This window comes from Perognathus longimembris, chromosome 5, assembly GCF_023159225.1.
Source record: "Perognathus longimembris pacificus isolate PPM17 chromosome 5, ASM2315922v1, whole genome shotgun sequence".
Taxonomy (NCBI): domain Eukaryota; kingdom Metazoa; phylum Chordata; class Mammalia; order Rodentia; family Heteromyidae; genus Perognathus; species Perognathus longimembris.
This window is the reverse complement of record NC_063165.1, coordinates 37,936,249-37,955,304: the sequence shown is the minus strand read 5'-3', so window position 1 is coordinate 37,955,304 and position 19,056 is coordinate 37,936,249. Positions and strand designations below refer to the sequence as shown.

General features: G+C 35.6%; 1 protein-coding gene across 7 annotated transcripts in view; it reads right to left on the bottom strand.

Moving 5' to 3' along the window:
- The window catches only part of Dzip3 (DAZ interacting zinc finger protein 3), a 76,785-nt gene that overhangs the window by 3,577 nt on the left and 54,152 nt on the right, over positions 1 to 19,056 (bottom strand). For all 7 annotated transcript variants that reach the window (XM_048346570.1, XM_048346566.1, XM_048346571.1 and 4 more), the window contains 8 exons: positions 17,150 to 17,246; positions 14,635 to 14,738; positions 13,367 to 13,454; positions 11,256 to 11,357; positions 7,342 to 7,467; positions 4,515 to 4,654; positions 726 to 846; positions 130 to 273 (listed from right to left, as the gene is read on the bottom strand). In XM_048346570.1, the coding sequence (XP_048202527.1) occupies positions 130 to 273; positions 726 to 846; positions 4,515 to 4,654; positions 7,342 to 7,467; positions 11,256 to 11,357; positions 13,367 to 13,454; positions 14,635 to 14,738; positions 17,150 to 17,246 (922 nt within the window). The remainder of the gene's footprint in view (positions 1 to 129; positions 274 to 725; positions 847 to 4,514; positions 4,655 to 7,341; positions 7,468 to 11,255; positions 11,358 to 13,366; positions 13,455 to 14,634; positions 14,739 to 17,149; positions 17,247 to 19,056) is intronic.

Sequence of the window (19,056 nt, the reverse complement as noted above, 5' to 3'; positions counted from 1 at the left end):
ATTAACAATTAAAAAATCATAATAGGTTTTGTATGGAATGGTTACCATAAGTCATGTAAATGAGTAAATTTCTTTCTAGAAATGTCACTCCTTCCTTTGCTTTCCCCCAATCAACAATTTTCATCTCACCAAATTATTGGCTCCTTCCCATGTGGAAGAATCTTGTGAATTCTGGGGCCTCCAGGCTGGTTTGGGTGTTTGGGGAGCACTGGACTGTGTTGGAGAATGGCTGGGAGAAGCACAATTACCATTTGGCACTGCTTTTCCTTCACTCTGAAATGAAAATATTGCATTTGCTTTTAAGAAGTATTCTAAAATAGTATAAACTGATGGAAATGCACACAGAGGGATATAATGAAAGTTAGTAAAAGGATAAATAATCAGATTCATGGTAAGTCTTGAAACAAAATGTTGATAATACTTGTCAGAGCTAAAGATAACAATGATCTACAAGTTCTTTTGATTAAAATTAATATTTTCAGATTACTAAGAAAAAAGTTCCAGTTAACAATGATTCAAAGTAACCTAAAGAAAAATTTTAGGTATTCTATTCTAGAATGATAAAAAAACTTCCTCATTTTCAAGTGGAAATTATTGAATTATTTATTGCTAGTTAATGTTCTAATGTGGTTAGAGCTTATTAATTTTTATAACATCCTGAAGATAAAATGGTCACTTATCAGATAACAGTTGCAAAATATACTTTTCTTTGTGCTTGTTTTTACCTGAGACTTCTTGGGATCAATTAATTGGGAAATCTTGTAAACAATTTCATCAAATGTCATTGTAGATAGGGATTTTCCCTGGGTGTCCTTCAACTTTCGTAAGGAATCTGTAAGCTCTTTCCTGGAAGAGATTAAAAAAGAGTGATGACATTGCCCACTGCCTTGAAAATGTGTCCTCCAAATAAGATACAAAATAGGTATGCAGCATTATAGTTTCGACTGTAGATGGAAAGGAATGACTTTAGTTCAATCTTCAATTATCTTAAACCAAATGTAATTCTTACTATGTTGAACGTGTAACATGAACAATACATTTTCTTTTCAGATTGTAACTTCATTTTTTTTAACTTCCTTTTTGGAACTTATTCTCAGATGTGAAAATCAAGTTTATAATATACTAAGGTTTTTACATTACATCTCTCAAACTTCCCTCAGAACTAAAATATTCCTTTAATTTTTTTCTTATTTATTTTCAAAGTGATGTACAGAGGGGTTACAGTTTCATACATAAGGCAGTGTGCACATTTCTTATCCAACTTGTTGCTTCCTCCTTTACACCCACCTGCCCCCATCTCCATTTCCCTTCCCTCCATGAGTTGTACAGTTGGTTTACAGCATATAGTTTTGTAAGTACTGCTGTTGGATTGGTTTCTTTTGTTTTTAATAATTACTTATTTATTGTCAAAGTGATGTACAGAGAGGTTTCATACATAAGGTAGTGGGTACATTTCCTGTACAATCTGTCACCTCCTCCCTCATTTTCCCCCTCCTCCCTTCCCCTTTCCCTCTCTCCCCATGAGTTGTTCAGTTGGTTTACACCAAATGGTTTTGCAAGTATTGCTTTGGAGTCATTTGTCTTTTTATCCTTTGTCTCTCGATTTTGATATTCCCTTTCACTTCCCTAGTTCTAATACCAGTATATACAGTATGTAGTGTGCTCACTATCACTGTAAATATTCCTTTTTAAATAGCTATGTTATTGATTTAGTGCTAACAATTTTGCTTTTGTAAAATGCAAGTTTTAAAAATAAAGATGAGGGCTGGGGATATGGCCTAGTGGCAAGAGTGCCTGCCTCATATACATGAGGCCCTGGGTTCAATTCCCCAGCACCACATATACAGAAAATGGCCAGAAGTGGCGCTGTGGCTCAAGTGGCAGAGTGCTAGCCTTGAGCAAAAAAGAAGCCAGGGACAGTGCTCAGGCCCTGAGTCCAAGGCCCAGGACTGGCAAAAAAAAAAAAAAATAAATAAATAAAAAATAAAGATGAAATAGAAAAGTAAAGATTAAAAGACACATTACTTTGATGAGAAAGGAATTGTTGTGAAATTATTTTAGTCAACATGTGTCTTATCAAAGTCCAATGCTCCATAGCCTCCATTTACATTTTTATTTGTATGTGTGAGTGCCAATACTGGGGCTTGAACTCACAGCCTGTGCACTGTCCCTTAGCTTTTTCACTCAAGACTGGTATTCTACCACTTGAGCCATAGATTAATTTCTGGCATACTACCAGGGCTGGCTTGAAACCATGATCTTCAAGGCAGGGGCTGTTAAAACTACCAGCTTTTTCCTTTGGCTTGTAGAGTAAGGTAATCTTAGAATTGCCTCAAGAGAGATTAACTGTGAGTCCACCCACAGTCAGGTAGATGTAGGGAAAAGACAGTGTACTAGATGTGCAGCTAGCAATGATAAAGGTGAGAAATCCAAGGTAGGCTTCCTCTAGCTCCCAGCAGTTTGATCTGAGGAAGGGCGGTAAAGGGAACAAATTAACCCTTAGAAAGGGAAGAGGGAGGAGGGGATCCAGCAACTCTTGACTCTGTGTCCTCCCAGGTCTTCTGCACCAGCTGTAAGGTTGGCCACAAGGAAACCACCACATGATTCAGACAGAAAAAAGTTTATTGTGGGGAGAGCAAACTGCCGGCCTGCACAAGATGGACCAGGAAGAAGAAAGGAAGAAGAGAAAAAAGAAGAAGGAGAAAAGAGAAAGAGAGCCAGTACAGTTATTTTGAAAAAAATATCTCATTTTCTGGGCAGAATCAGATCAACAATGGGACTCTGATAAGAACAAGGAGACTGGGTTCTGGTGTCCTCCCACACTAATCTTCTCCAAAGCAGCCAATCCACAGAGCCCTTGCTCTGACCATGACAGTGACAGTAGAGAGAAAGCCAGCTGAGCAAATGGCCCCTCCTCTTCGGTGGGGTTAAAATGCTCTCCAGCTCATCAAGCTGCCAGTAGGTGTGAACAAACTCCTCAGTACAACAGTCCTTTCCCAGTCTGTGCCGTTAACAGCCCCTGCCTTGTAAGATTTCTTTCCCATTTTACCCAAGGATACAAATACATGTTTACTACCAAAGAAGAGTTGCTGCTTTCTGCCTTCTTCCTAGACCAGACAACAACTCTGCCTTCTACCCCTAATGTTGATGCCCCTGGCCAGTAGGAAGTAGCCAAAGAGGATCATCACCCATTTATAACTATCGAAAGCCTGGAATGTTAGGTCTGCTGGGGACAACAGCCCCCTCCCCGCTTCTTCACCTGCCTGAAACCAGTGATCACCTGACTTCAGTCACCTGACTGTGAGTCAGCAAAGGACCCCAGACTTTGAGGTCACTTCCTCATCCACTAAGATCATACCCTGTACCACCCTGGTCATGCCTTCCTCAGACAGTGAGAGGTTTCCCCAGGCTCTGAGATCACTTCCACATCTGCTGTGGTCCCGCCTCCCACCTTTCCCTATGTAATCTGGCTCAACTCCTGTCCCCGCTTCTTTTTCTCTTCTTCCTTCCCCTCTGTCTCCCGCATGCCTCCATCTTGTGCCAGCCAGCAGTTTGTTCTCCCCCCAATAAACTCTTTACTGCCTGAAAAAAAAGAACTGGACTGTAGATTGAAAAATGTTTGCTGTGATAATTAGGACTTTAAGGATTTGATGAACGAAAATATAAACGAAAAGAACATTGCATAGAAAATTCTATTTCTTAACTGTAACCCCTTTGGCAACAAAATTAAATTAAAAAAAAAAAAAGATACCATGATCTTCAGGTCTCAGCCTTGAGTTGCTAGGATTACAAGTATGAACCACTAGTGCCTGGTTCCATCTACAATTCTGATGAGTGATAACAGGATAAAATAGTATTTTTTCACAAGTCTTTTTCTACTTACCTATTTATAATATCTGTATGGCAGTCCTATTCTTATTAGAAAATTTAACATAATCTAAAAAGGTATAAAAATTATGAAAATGAAAATACTGGAGAAAACTTGAATTATGCTCTTGATGCAAGAGTAGAGATGAAAGAAACTTCATTTGTACAGAATTAAATATCTGCTAAAGTTAGGGTTTAATTATGAAATTTTATATTTAGCTATATTCTTTACAAAATCAGAAGGACTCTAAGCAAAATTAAGGTTAGGAAACTAAAAGTTATGTTATTTGGGCATAACTTATAGCATACAATTAATGTTTACTTGGTATTAGGTAATTAGTGTAGCTAGTGGATTAAAATTGTTAAATTTACAAATACTTGTACTTACAGTACCAAATTTAAAGTAATTTTCCAATCACTTAAGGCTAATAGTAAAGATATTTCCCATATATGTTGGAACATTATTTCTTCTTAGTAAATTCCATTTACTGAACTCATAGTAACATATTAACATAAATCTGGTGTGTGAGTGTGTGTGTGTGTGTGTATGTGTGTTGTTTCTCTTAAATGTTTTATTGGTACAATTATGGCTATAGAAAACTGCACATACAATGCAATCTATAACTACTAAAGAAAAGCTGAGATACCTGGTATGTTGTGGAAAAGCAGTTTTCAGCCTGTCTGTAATTCTTTCCAAATTCATCATGGAAGGCTCACTTCCAAGACCTGCCCCAGTAGGGACAGCTTCTGCTACAGGTGTTGGCATAGTCCAGGCTATGCCCGTCATCTGTAAGAAGCAGAGTAACAAATGATTAGCTTCAATTAGGAAGAAGCATTCCATGCCAACATACCATTTCCATATTACAGAAAAGAGCAGAACAATAATAATACTGATACATTCTCTTTTTAGAGTATTTTCTTTACAATAGTTCTAATTTATTGTAATGATCTTAGCAAAAATTGAAAACAAGCGATGCTTGCCTTGTGATTATAAACATGCACAAAAATACATGCAGGGTATTTCTTGTTGGCTATTAAAATGTATTTTTTAATTAAAATGCTATTAAAATTGTTATTATAAAGATGATGTACAGAGGGGTTATAGACAATTGCCTAAGTCAGATAAAGAGTACATTTGTTTTTGGACAATGCCACCCCTTCTGTTGCTCTCTCCCATTTTTCCCTTCCATTCCCACCCACAAGTTGAATAGTTCATTTCAACATAGGGTCTACTGAGTATCACCGATGCCTTTGTTTACACTTGGTCCCTCCATTTCTATACCTCCCCTTATACTCCAAAATGGCTATATTGTGTGTATGTGTGTGTTGTAGGTATGCAATTGGTGCTTCATGATTGCTAGGAAGGTGCTCTGCCCTCGAGGTATACCTGTAGTTATTTTTGTTTTACTTATTCTTGACATTGATCTTATTTTGTGCCCAGGTCAGCTTGAGCCATAGCATTCCTATTTATGCATTCCACTGCCTTTGGGATGATACCATTATGCCCAACTGTTGGTTGAGATGGGTCTGAGATCTACCTTATCTCTGTCTCCCGAGGAGCTAGGATTTTAAGTGTGAGTCATTTATACTGGATTACTGCATATGGTTTTTTAACAACAGAAAATTGAAAACAACCTGAAGTCTACAAATAAATGAATGAGTAAATAAATTACAAGAGAGCTATAAAATTCTTGAAAACATATTTTTATATAAAGGCATGGGGGATAGTCATAGGATATGTTTATTCAATTTTTTTTCCTTTTACAGTCTAGTATTTAATCAGAGTAATTTTTTTTTTTTTTTTTTGCCAGTCCTGGGCCTTGGACTCAGGGCCTGAGCACTGTCCCTGGCTTCTTCCCACTCAAGGCTAGCACTCTGCCACTTGAGCCACAGCGCCGCTTCTGGCCATTTTCTGTATATGTGGTGCTGGGGAATCGAACCTAGAGCCTCGTGTGTCCGAGGCAGGCACTCTTGCCACTAGGCTATATCCCCAGCCCTAATCAGAGTAATTTTGACTTATCTCTTCTGCATTTCTACATTATTTGTATTTTAAAAAAATTACCCATAAACTTTTATAATTAGAAAAATAATAAGGTAACAAACAGTACAAGAAATGTATCCAATGCCTAATGTATGAAACTGTAACCTCTATGTACATCAGTTTTATAATAAAAACTTAAAAAAAAGAAAAATAATAAGGTTAAATTTTCAAAAAACTAAATAAGGAAGAGACTACTACTATTGTTGATTTTGCATAATGTCTCATGAATGTCATAGAGAAAGATATTGTGGAAGTGATACATCTAAGCTATGAAAACATTAACATTTACTTCATATTTTATGGTCATTATTTCTTAGAACCATTAATCTTGATTAATTAACTAATATGAATAAGTGAATGTTTTGAGTGTGAATCTGATTACTAAGGTAATGATATACATATCTTGTAACTAAGGCTGGATATGTTATCATGAAAAATTAGCAACTACTAATAGTCAGAAATATTTTGTACAAAGCCTGAGTAAGAAGCAGAATTCTGCTCAGAAATCTGATTTACCTTAGTATGAGGCTTTTCCTGAAGACTACAAATAATTCTAGACATTTTTAATTTCTTTACTCCTCTTCAGGCCTGGATACAATTTATTCTGTAGGCTGGAAATGTGGCTTAGTGGTAGAGTGCTTGCCTAGCATGCCTGAAGCCCTGGGTTCGATTCTGCAGCACCACATAAACAGAAAAAGCCAGAAGTGGCGCTGTGGCTTAAGAGGTAGAGCGCTGGCTTTGAGCAAAAAGAAGCCAGGGACAGTGCTCAGGCCCTGAGTCCATGTCCCAGGACTGGGCAAAAATAAATAAATAAATAAATAAAAATTATCTTGCTGCCTATTGTAACACTATGGTGTTTGTTCCAAAGTGATGCTAATTTGTTATCTTTTACAGAGTTGAAACACTCTCTGTAATCTGTTTTACATTTGTGCTGGTCCTGGAGCTTGAACTCAGGTCCTGGGCTAGTTGTCTAGAGCATGGGCCACAGCTCTGCTTCCTGTGTATTCTACTCTGTCTGGGTATAAATAATGTTGTCTTTAGCTTTGTGACATAATTTTTTTGACTTGGCTTCTTTATTTTGCTTTTCAATCTAACCACTGGCTGTGCTAAAAATAAACTATCTATTAAAAATACACCACACTGTTTCTGCTATAGTAGTAAACAGTAATTGTGAAGATTCAATACTATAAAGATATATTTATCTTTGTTTACAAAAACTAAATGAATGTCAGTTAAAGAAACAGTAAATAATATGTAATGCCTTTAGCAAAGCTTCATGGGAAGTAGTCATTCAATTACCAGTTAATTATCATCATCCCCACAATCACCATCATTATTACATCAAACTGAAGAAACAGAAAATATTAATTCAGGAAGCCTACTGTAGTGACAAAGAGCTGGTTAATATCTTTTTCACCAAAAAAGGTTTTTACCAGGGGGGGTCTAGGTTGGCCAGCTGCAGTGATAACTCCAGGGCAAACTGCAGGCATTTGAGGAACAGTAAGTATGGGTCTAAAGAAAGGTTCCTTCACAAGAGGTCTTCCTAAGAACTGTTGCATCTAAAACAGAAAAAACAAAAATAGGTGTAAAATTCATATTTTTATAGATTTATATGGGTTTCTATTTAAGCTCATAGATCAATGTATGGGGCAAGACACATATTGGAAATATAGATACAAAGAACATTAGAAGCAATGTATGTCAGAACAGGGACCTTGATATATGAATACAATAAAAAAGCAAAATGGAGTGAGATACTGGTGTGAGAAAACACTATTAGAATTTAACTTTCACATTTGCTCAATTACCTGCGTAACCCTGGATGCCAAGTGCCTACTTTACAAAATAAGAGGGTCAGATTTGGTGATCTTTATGGTTTCTCACAAGTGGAATAAACAATCTAGAACTTGTAAAGGTGATACTCAGTGAATGCTGCCCATGTTAGTAGGAAATATTGACAATAGGAAATTTCACAGAAAAGAACTCAAAGCTATGCATAGACAATAATGCCTATGTCATTATGTCCTGAATGCACCACCTGATGGAATGACAACTTTAGGCTTAATTCCAAAGAGAATAGATAAATGAAGCAGAGTAACTCTAGGCAATACTCTCTATAGCTTGTTTGTAGTTATGTAGTTATGTTTCTTAAAGGTTGTGAAAAGTAGAATATAGCAGCTATCAATGGAAAAAAATACCTCATTAGTTGAAACACAGAAAAGAAAAGATTTAGTGGGCATCTAGCAACTTGTGCCAAAGGCAGCACCATCTTAATTAAACATGGAGCAGGAGTTCAATAATATTATTTCTGAATATATTGTTGAAAATAATGAACAACATTAACACAACCCTAATGATCTTAAAACTATTGTAGATAAAAAAGATGGGATTGACATTGGATTCTTAATGTTCCTCAAACTATTTTGAAAACCAGAAATAGATGAAATACTATCAAACTCACAATATGAAGTCAGTATTACAATACTAAAAGCAGGATAAGGATATGACAGAAAAAAGTAAACTATATAACAATTTCCTTGATAAACAGAGATATAAAAATGTTCAACAAATCATTTGCTAACCATGTTCTAAAACACATTTAAAAGATTATACTCTATGATCTACTTAGCTTAATTCCAACAATGCAAGGATAGTTCTACACATACAAATCAATAAATACAATGTAGTACATAAACAGAATAAAGGATAGAAATCACATGATCATCTCAGTAAGTACAGAAAAGCTTTTGACAAAATTCAACATTTATTCATGATGAAAGCCCTGAAGAATCCAATAATTTATGAGAATGACTACATATGATAATCCTATAGTTAACAGCATACTACATAGAGAAACAATGAAACTATTTCCACTCAAGTGAGGAATGAGACAAGGGTGGCTGCTCTCACTATTTATTCTTGAATTCTAAGCCAAGAATTGTTGAATTCTTAGCCAGAGGCCAGGTCAATAATGTGAAAGAAACAAAAAAAGGATGCAAATAGGAAAGGAAGAAGGTAAGTTACCCCTATTTACAGATGATATGATCCTATACTTAATAAATTTAAGATTTAACTAACACTATGGCAAAGTAGTAGAATACAAAGAGCATACAAAAATCAGTATATTTTTCTCTATACCAAGAATAAATAGGCTGAGAAAGAAATCCTGAAACCAATCTCATTTAGATGGAGAGACAAATGGATATTGTAAATACTGGTATTAGAACTATGGAAGGGAAAGGGAATATCAAAATCGAGAGACAAAGAATAAAAAGACAAACTCCTCCAAAAGCAATACTTACAAAACCATTTGGTGTAAAGCAACTGAATAACTCTTGGGGAGAGGGGAAAGGAGAAGGGGGGAGGGGGAAAATGAGGGAGGAGGTAACAAATTGTACAATAAATGTACCCACTACCTTATGTATGAAACTAACCTCTCTGTACATCACTTTGACAATAAATAAGTAATTATTAAAAACAAAAGACAAACCAATCCAACAGCAGTACTTACAAAACTATATGCTGTAAACCAACTGTACAACTCATGGAGGGAAGGGAAATGGAGATGGGGCAGGTGGGGATGTGAAGGACGAAGCAACACGTTGGTAAGAAATGTACACACTGCCTTATGTATGAAATTGTAACCCCTCTGTACATCACTTTGAAAATAAAGAAATAAATTTAAAAAATATCTAACAAAAAAGCCTAAGGAAATAAGACATTTACAGTGAAAACCATAACAATTTGAAGAATACAACAGAAAATAAAAAACTTCCCGAGTTCATGGCCTGGAAGAATTGATCCTGCAAAAATAGCTGTACCACTGAAAATTGTTCAAAAATCCCCCTAAAAACATGGTCCTACTATTCCACTTACAGACACATATCTGAAGGAATGTGATTCAGGATATAATAGAGATAACCTCTATATCCAAGTTTTATATCAGTGATATTCACAAGAGCCAAATTACGGAAGCACCCTAAGTGAATAATTTTTTAAAATGTAATATATATGCACAATGGAGCATTTTTCACCCACAAAGAGGGATGAAATTATGTCATTTGAAGGAAAGGGGGAGGAAATGGATATCATCATGTTAATATTCTCCATTGTAACTGGTATGACAGGTGCTCCTCACAATGCACAGCTACTGGCTGATAGGAGTCTTGTCAACTTTTTGCCTGGCTGGTATCAAATCACAATCTTCTCTACCTCTGCCTCCTAAGTAGCTAGGATTATAGACACTGGTCACAAGTGCTTGGTCAAAAATGTTCTTAAAACAGTGCTCCTATAGAAATGAAACTACCCAAACTAAAAGGTAAGAGTATCATTTAAAGTAAAGGACTAAGGATATAGATTAGTGGTAATGAACTATATCATTTAAACTAAAGGGCTAAGGTTGTAGATTAGTGGTAATGAACTTGATTGGCAGGTTCAATGTTTGACACCCAGCACCACAAAATAAAAAATCTAAAAACATACCAAAGTGCATGGTGCTTAATATATAATGCTTTTAGCTCTGGATTCTATTTTTGAAATACATTATGTAATTTCATAGAAGTTATCTAATTTTAGAATTATTTGTTGCATTCAACTATAAGTAGAAATGACATTTTAAAAGTTCTACAACAAGCAGAGTTCCAATACCAAATGTCATATGCACCCAAATATCTTATAGCCATCTACAATTTCTATACTTAGATGAGTTTTGAAAATAAAATTTATCACCTTCCTAAAAGTTCTTTGAAAATCAGTATGAATTACCTGAGATAAGTTACTCTTTTTCTTGTGAACATAATAAAACAGTATAAAACAGAGGCTAATATATCTAATTGGTCCCTAACAATAAAAAGAGAAGGAACATATATAGAACCTTATGAAACAATACGGAGTACAAAATAGAATATAGAAGTGAAGAAAAAAAAAACTAAGTGGAAGGAACTGAATCTTTTGTAAATATTGTCTAGCGTACTGTGCTGAGATGTTTCAGTTATCTAGTGCTAACACAAGAACATTGACAATTCTGAGTTTTCATCAGTTATCTCCCCACAACTACTGTGTAGGGGAAGTTGAAAGAAAATTACCCTTTGATCTAATGTATCAGAAAGACCCATTTATACTAATTACTGAATTGACCTCAGCTAAAGCAGCAAGATAATTGTTATCATCTGATAAAAATATTTATCTGCTAATTATATCAGCAGGTATGAACATAATTATAACTGGTTTTCACAACATTTGCATGATCTATTTTGACCACACATTAAAAATAGCATATCGATTGTGAGGAAGCCCTACAAGCTTATCAAAATGGAGATGGCAATTTTTTAAATGTCAGATTTCTTACCAGTATCTCAGGACTGGGTGGTGGTGGAGGAAGCTGGACTGGAGGCAAGGTACTCAAGGCAAAACCCTGTTTTACCTTGTTGATCTGCTCATTATACTGTGTCTGGTAGAAGAGAAAAATTATTTTGGATCATAATTAACATTAAAGAAATAGTATTTAGGAATTGCTTAGAGAAACAGTTTTGAATAGCAGAATAGGTCTCTATCCACTGATAGAAATATTAAACCACTATTCCTGCGCATAAATAACTGTATTGCCAGAAGTTTGTTGGTAAGTAATAGTGACACATGATTCACAGTTCCTTCTGAGAATTACTATGTTTCCATACTTTTCTGCTTCCAACTAGGAACCATCCGTAAAAAGCAAACCAAGAGTGTAAACAGTTAAAAAGCTATAGATAGTTGGGGCTGTGGCTTAGTGGTAGAGTGCTTGCCTAGCATGCATGAAGGCCTGGGTTCAATTCCTCAGTACCACATCAAAAGAAAAAGCTGGAAGTGGCGCTGTGTCTAGTGGTAGAATGCTAGCCTTGAGCAAAAGAAGCTCAGGGAGAGTGCCCAGGCCCTGAGTTCAAGTCCCAGAACAGGTAAAAAACAAACAAACAAAGAAGCTGAAGATAATGCACTGTCTATAGAAAACCAAGTATTTGAATTAAAGAGTTGAGCTACTCATAAACATGTCTTTAAAAAAGTTTAAGGGGAAATTTTAGAGGTGTTTTGTATCCACATTAAAAAGTAATCTCAAGGGCTGGGGATATGGCCTAGTGGCAAGAGAGCTTGCCTCGTATACATGAGGCCCTGGGTTCGATTCCCCAGCACCACATATACAGAAAACGGCCAGGAGTGGTGCTGTGGCTCAAGTGGCAGAGTGCTAGCCTTGAGCAAAAGGAAACCAGGGACAGTGCTCAGGCCCTGAGTCCAAGGCCCAGGACTGGCAAAAAAAAAAAAGTAATCTCAAGTGCACTTTTTGTTGTTGTTCTCCTCCTGGATTATGCCAAAAATAAGGTTACTACCTTAGAAGCTTAACAAAATGATCTAAACATCTTTTAGCATTATCCCTCATGCATTTTATATATAGTAACCTATCTGCAAGAGTTTGTAAACAAAGTTTTACAAAACAATAACATTTAGAAATACCCGTGTAGAAAATATACTTAGAAGAAAACAAGGTGAGAGAAAGGGGCAGCTCTTTGGAGGTCTAGATCTTGAATAAACCCAGTGTACATGCTAAACATCACTAAACTGTGAGTGAAAAAGATCCTAAGGAGAAATAGTCAAAATTGTCACACAACTATTAGTCTGTAATATGCTGAAGTAGCTCTTCTCAATTAAGTGTCACTACTGTAGTGTTTGAAAGCACAAACAAATTACCACTATAAAAAGAAAGATTAAAAAACCAAATTAACAAGATATTCAGGGGGAAGATTACCCCTCTAAATTACCTTTAGCATAGACTCACTATAATTAAACCAGTAATTAAGAACTATTTTGCATTCAGATGTAATTTCATAAAAAGACTGAAAAAGAATACAGGGCTATTTAATATTCCTTTTAATTCTGTAAACAGATTATTAGCCAGAGCTAATCAATACATTTATGACTGAATGAGATGGAGTTAGTTTTGGAATGAGATGGAATTAGTTTTGGAATTTTAGGAAAACTTGGATGCGCATTTCTTTTGTATTTAATCATTTCCTGAACTAAGGATGTAAAAGGCAATATATATGAAAGAGTCTACAATCAAACTACATAAAAGTAGTCTCAGACTGGGTGCCTGTGGCTCATACTTGTCATCCTGTGTACTCAGGAGACTGAGATATGAGGATTGCAGTTCAAAGCCAGCCTGGGCAGGAAAGTCTGTGAGATTCTTACCACCAATTATATCACAGAAAAAGCCTAAAGTGGTGTTGTGGCTCAAGTGGTAGAGTGGTAGCCTTGAGCAAAAGGAGCTCAGGGACAGCACCAAGCCCAGAGTTCCAGCCTCAGGACCAGCCGCCCACCCAGCCCCCCCCAAAAAGTACCCTCAGATCAAAGGTATAAACTTTGATAATCAAAATTTTAAAAATATTCCTTAAAAATTTCTCTACTAATTGCTTTAGTCAATTCAGAACTTACCCGTAGATAGGCAATCTTGGTTCTAACGTCTGCCACGATGGCATTCCAACTATCTACTGCAGCCTTTAATTGAAGTGATTCTAGGTTGCTGATACAGACAAGGAGACACAGAAAAAGCTCTTTTTATATGACATTTAGAGTTCAAAAATTTCTATTATGTTTCTAGAATATATGTAAACAATATAAAAGAAGAAAATAATTCCTTCCCCACTAATTGTCTAGAATAAGGTCAAAGATATATATGCTTGTTATTGAAAATAAAAACAGAAGATCAGGTTGCTGCAGGTGGCTCACGCCTACAATTCTAGCTGTTCAGGAGGCTGAGATCTAAGAATCACAGTAGTTTGAAGTTGACCAGAATAAAAGCATGTGAGACTCTAATCTCCAATTAACTATTAAAAAATGGAGCTGTGGCTAGTGGTAGAGCTCTAGCCTTGGACAAAGCTCAGGGACATACATGCAAACAAACAAGTTAGTAATAAAAGAATTATTTTTTCAAGAGAAAATAAAATTTAGGATTCTACTATACCCAGAATTTTCAATCTTGGCAATATTTTTAGGACATATTATAGAACCAAACCATTATTGTACAGGAATATCTCCAATGATATTAGAATATAGAGAAAAATCAAACAGAAAAATTACCTTAGTAATCTAAAATATGTTGATTCATCTTGAAAGCAAGTATTCAATTGGCTTCTCAGTAACCCTGACATCACAGAACCATAGTTGGTCTGTCACCTTTGTGAATTATGGAACTATATCTATCTATCTATCTATCTATCTATCTATCTACCTACCTGCCTATCTATCATCCCAGCCCTCAGTCTAAAAATCTAAAAAGAACAGAAGTCATTTCTAAGATAATCTTATAGAAATAAGCTTCATAGTATTCTAACTTTGTAATAAAGCATTAGAATGGAGAACAATTAGACATTTTTTTTCCTATTAGAATTCACCTGATTTTGTATCTGGTGTTTATGCATAGCTCTGATACTTTTGCTGTATTTCACAAATACAACAACAAAATACTTCCCTGATAATGTTCCAGCAGCTATTATTATGCTTATTGTTCCTCAATACTTCCACAGAAGCAACACAATACAGGAATCAAAGTGACTGGATTTCTTTTGAAGTTGAAAAGAACCAGGACTTCCTCAATTTTATTTTGTCTGTACTGTATATAAAAGCCTCACAGATTATGTTCAATGTAGAAACACTGACATATCTCTGAAATCATGGTGAATTCAGGAAGAAGAAAAGGTTACCTTGCTGCCATGTGGGTCACCCTGGCAAGCTGATTAAGACACTCCTTTTCAGTCTGTTCTAGATGAAGTAAACCAAAATCTCTACGACACTGTAAAAAATATACCTATAGATTTTGGAGAGAAAGAAAAAAAAGTTGAGGAAATCTTAAAAGTGAGACTTCTCAATTATCTCAAGTACATTTTAAGATATTTTTCAGCCTTTCTCTAGTACTTCAACATATAATTCAATATAGTAATTAAATATATAGTAATATATATAGTAATTCAATATATAATAGGGCTATTTTGTTAATGTAATTTAAAATCTTTTTTCATTGTAAAGGTGATGAACAGTAGGAATTGCAGTTACATAAGTAAGATAATGAGTACATTTCTTTTTTTTTTTTTTTTTTTTTTGGCCAGTCCTGGGGCTTGGACTCAGGGCCTGAGCACTGTCCCTGGCTTCTTTTTGCTCAAGGCTAGCACTCTACCACTTGAGCCACAGCGCCACTTCTGGCCATTTTCTGTATATGTGGTGCTGGGGAATCGAACCCAGAGCCTCATGTATATGAGGCAGGCACTCTTGCCACTAGGCCATATCCCCAGCCCATGAGTACATTTCTTGTTAAACATGATTACCCCCCGTTGTTTTCTCCCACTTACCCCTCCACTCTCCTCCTGGCACCAAGCTGTAAAGTTCATTTCCAATACAATGTCTAGTGAGTATTTCTGCAATTTTAATTTTCTTGCTCAATGGTTATTGGCTTTATAAGCAACCAAGGACATTACTTTTCTAACTTGTATATATAGGAATTATTTTGGAAACTTTAAAAATGATGCCCTGGCCCAGAGTTTCTGATTTGACTGACAAATGGATATAGTCTGGGCATTAGGACTTTTAAAAGCTCTCAAAGTTTGTAAATATTTTTTTAAAAGGCAATCTTACTAGATTTTTTAAAATTTTCTTGATGAAGAGGTAAGAAAATAATCAGGTCAAATGAAGACACAATCTGAATGGGGCTCAGACATCATTAAGTTCACTGTTTTTCACCACAGCTGAAATCTCTATATATGTATGTATGTATGTATACATGATAAATAGACACACACGCATATGTATAGATTTTTGAGTCAGAGTCTCACTATGTAGCACTCCTGGCTTCTTTTAGCTCAAGACTAGCACTCTACCAACTTGAGCCACTGCGCCACTTGCAGCTTTTTCTATATACGTGGTGCTGAGGAAACGAACCAGGGCTTCATGTTTAAGAGGTGAGCACTTTACCACTAGGCCATATTCCCAGCCCCTAAAATGCGCTTTTTCTTTTGCTAAAACTAGTACCCCAGCACTATACTCCATGGATATTTGCTATCAAAAACACTACTGGGTAGTTGAGTTCTTAGATCCTAATAAATAAAATTTATTAGTGACAGAGATAAAAAGATTTGTAACAATCTTTAATATCAGTAAGCTCCCCCCACCAAAATGCAAGGCCCTTGGTTCAACCCCTTACCAGAAAACAAAAACAAAAACAAACAAACAAACAAAAATATCACCTATATTCCCAACAAGGCTACAGTAAAGCCACTGGCACAATCATTTGTGGTAGCTAGAATGTGCTTATAAGTTTATAAGTAAACACACTGGGTGGTTAACACAAGCAGTTACAAATGAATTAAGTGGAGTATAATTGATTATATGGATAGCACAAATATTATAATTCTTTAAAAAGAATAAATCAAAACCAACAAAAATAAGTACCAGGAAATGGGTACTTGTAAGAGTGGGGGGCGGGTAGGGCAAAGGAGAGTGGTAGACTAATGGTGAAATGAGACCAGGGTAGGAAATGGGGCGGGGAGGGGGGAGAAGACAGTCAAGAATTTATTGTATATATCACAGACTTGAGAAAAATAGGGAAGGGATAGGTTGAAGGGGGTGAAAATGTTGAAAGGATGACACAGATAGAGATGCACTGTATATGTAAACTGCTTTGTTAAATGGCAACATTTTAATACATATCCTAAAAATTAAGAAAAATGAGGGAAGGGATGGGTTAGGAAGGGTGGGTAAGAATGTTGAAAGGGGTGACATTGATCAAGATGCATTGTATTCATAAACTGCTTTGTTGGATGGCAACTCCTTGTACAACTACTTAAAGATAATACAAATAATCAAAATGCTCCCCTACCGTAGAAAAAATCCAAAGACTACATTCACTAAAATTTCCCCCAGTTGTCTGTAATTTCTCCACATCTACAACAGACCAATTTCTTGGAGTCACTGAAGCAAAATGACATAAAATCATCAACACTAATGTACTCATGCACAATATGCTTCTGACTCAACAAAGTATAAATGTTTAAGCTGTATTACTGGATGGTAGTAAGGTGTCTTATTTTGGTTTATTCATAAACCAGTCTTTTGTTCGTTTTCTTCTTCAATTCTTTAGTTATACGAATAGTATACAAGTAGAACTGGCTTCCCCCTTGAACCATTGTCTCATTCTCCCACTTTTCTTTTCTCTTTTTATTGTTTTACCTCGGCTGTTAAGGCTCTGCTAGTTTCTGCATTCAACTTGTTTAAGTATGTTTTAATTGTGCTTTCCAGGTTATGCTTTTCCATTTCCCACTGGGATCTGCAACATATGATCATTAAAGAGTCAGAAACATTATAGCAATATATTCCATTTTATTCAGGAGAAAGGGAGATTCAAGCTATATAATAAAAAAAGAAATGATTTAGTAGAAAAGTGTATAGCACATAAAAACAAGAGAAGTCTTTATTGCCATCCTTTACTTTGACAAAGTTCAGAAGTTTTAAGGTTGTCAATACAGTGCTTATGACCACAGTGGTTATGATCTGTAACCTGGCTCTGAAATCAAGTTATCTTAGCTCCAGATCTCATAAAGCGTAAACCTTGAACAAAAATGATGTACTTGATGTTTATTCCTTCCACTACCCTGCCCCATCACAACTCAAATCTTGAACTCCTAACTCTCAAGGTGATGATGCCTTTTAGAGGTGATAAAGTTAAAAGGGTTAAGTATTCACTAATAGAGTTAGTGCTCTTGTAAAAGAGGCTTGAAAGCATTACTTTGCCCCTACCACTACGTAAAGGTTACACTGAGATGATGGCTATCTATGAGGAAGTAGACTATTAACACATATTAAATTGGCTGGTGTATTGGATTTTCCAGACCCCAGAACTGTGAGAAATACACTGCTATTTTTATAGGCTAGTGTCAGTGGTATTTTGTTATAGTAGGTCAAACAATCAGAACAAGTGAATTAGTTTCCATATCCCATAGTTTGCTCACATGTAAAATGGAGAAACTTGTAATAACTTAAAACAATAGCTGTTAATAAAAATTCATTTGGACAATATGCTTAAAGCACCCTCCTCCTCCCCCCGAACTGAGAACAGAACTCAGGGCCTTTCCAGGCAAGTGCTCTTCTACTGAGCTACATCCCCAACCCCCTAAAGCACTTTTTATCTGGTACATAAGTACTTAATGAAAGCTATTACCATTAGTACATTTTATATAATGTTTCTGCAAGTCTTTTCATACATCAACAACAGCAACTGCTTAGGTTTTTATTCCATCATAAAAGAGAGATATTACTTTACTGGTTGAGTCAAATCTTACAGCTTGAGAGGAAAAGAGAAAGAAAAAGACATTGAGCATATTATGAAACATAGCTAAGTATAAAGTTTCTTGTTTTTTCTTTCATTACTTCTCAGCTTCTTACACTCAAGTCTCAGAAGTCTATCGCTTACAGGCTAAACTCTGTTTTTAGAGCAATTAACTGAAAATATATGATAGGAGCCTTCCACAAAAATTATTTTCAATGTGGTGTTATAAAACCCAGAGCTTTTGGGAGGAAAGAACACCATAAAATAATCAAATAGATACTAACTCCACACAAAATGAATTTATTATTATGCCACTAAATATTGTGCAAACTTTGCTTAAAAGAAAAAAATATAGACTTCATCAAAATTAAGAAACATTTGGGCTTCAAATACAACCAAGAAAATGCAAAGATAACCCACAGGATGTGAGAAAAAAACAAAAAAACAAAAAAAAATCTGAAAAGAAACTTGTGTCCAGAACTAGTGATATAGCTCATGGTTAGAGTACTTTTCTAGCCCACATAAGGCCCTGAGGTCAAGCCTCAGAAAAACAATGCAGCTCCCATCAACATACAAAGAATCCTTAAAACTCAAGAATAAAATGACATTCCAATTCTCAAAATGGACAAACATTTAAGTACAAATAAAGAAGATATGTAGATGACAAATAATTTGATAAAAATACATTCATCATATTTAATCAATGGAAAAATAAAAAACAAAGCAATAATGCCATACCATTCATACATAAAAGATAAAATAAATACAGATAATCTAGTAGAGATATTGTAGTCCTTATACATTCTTATAC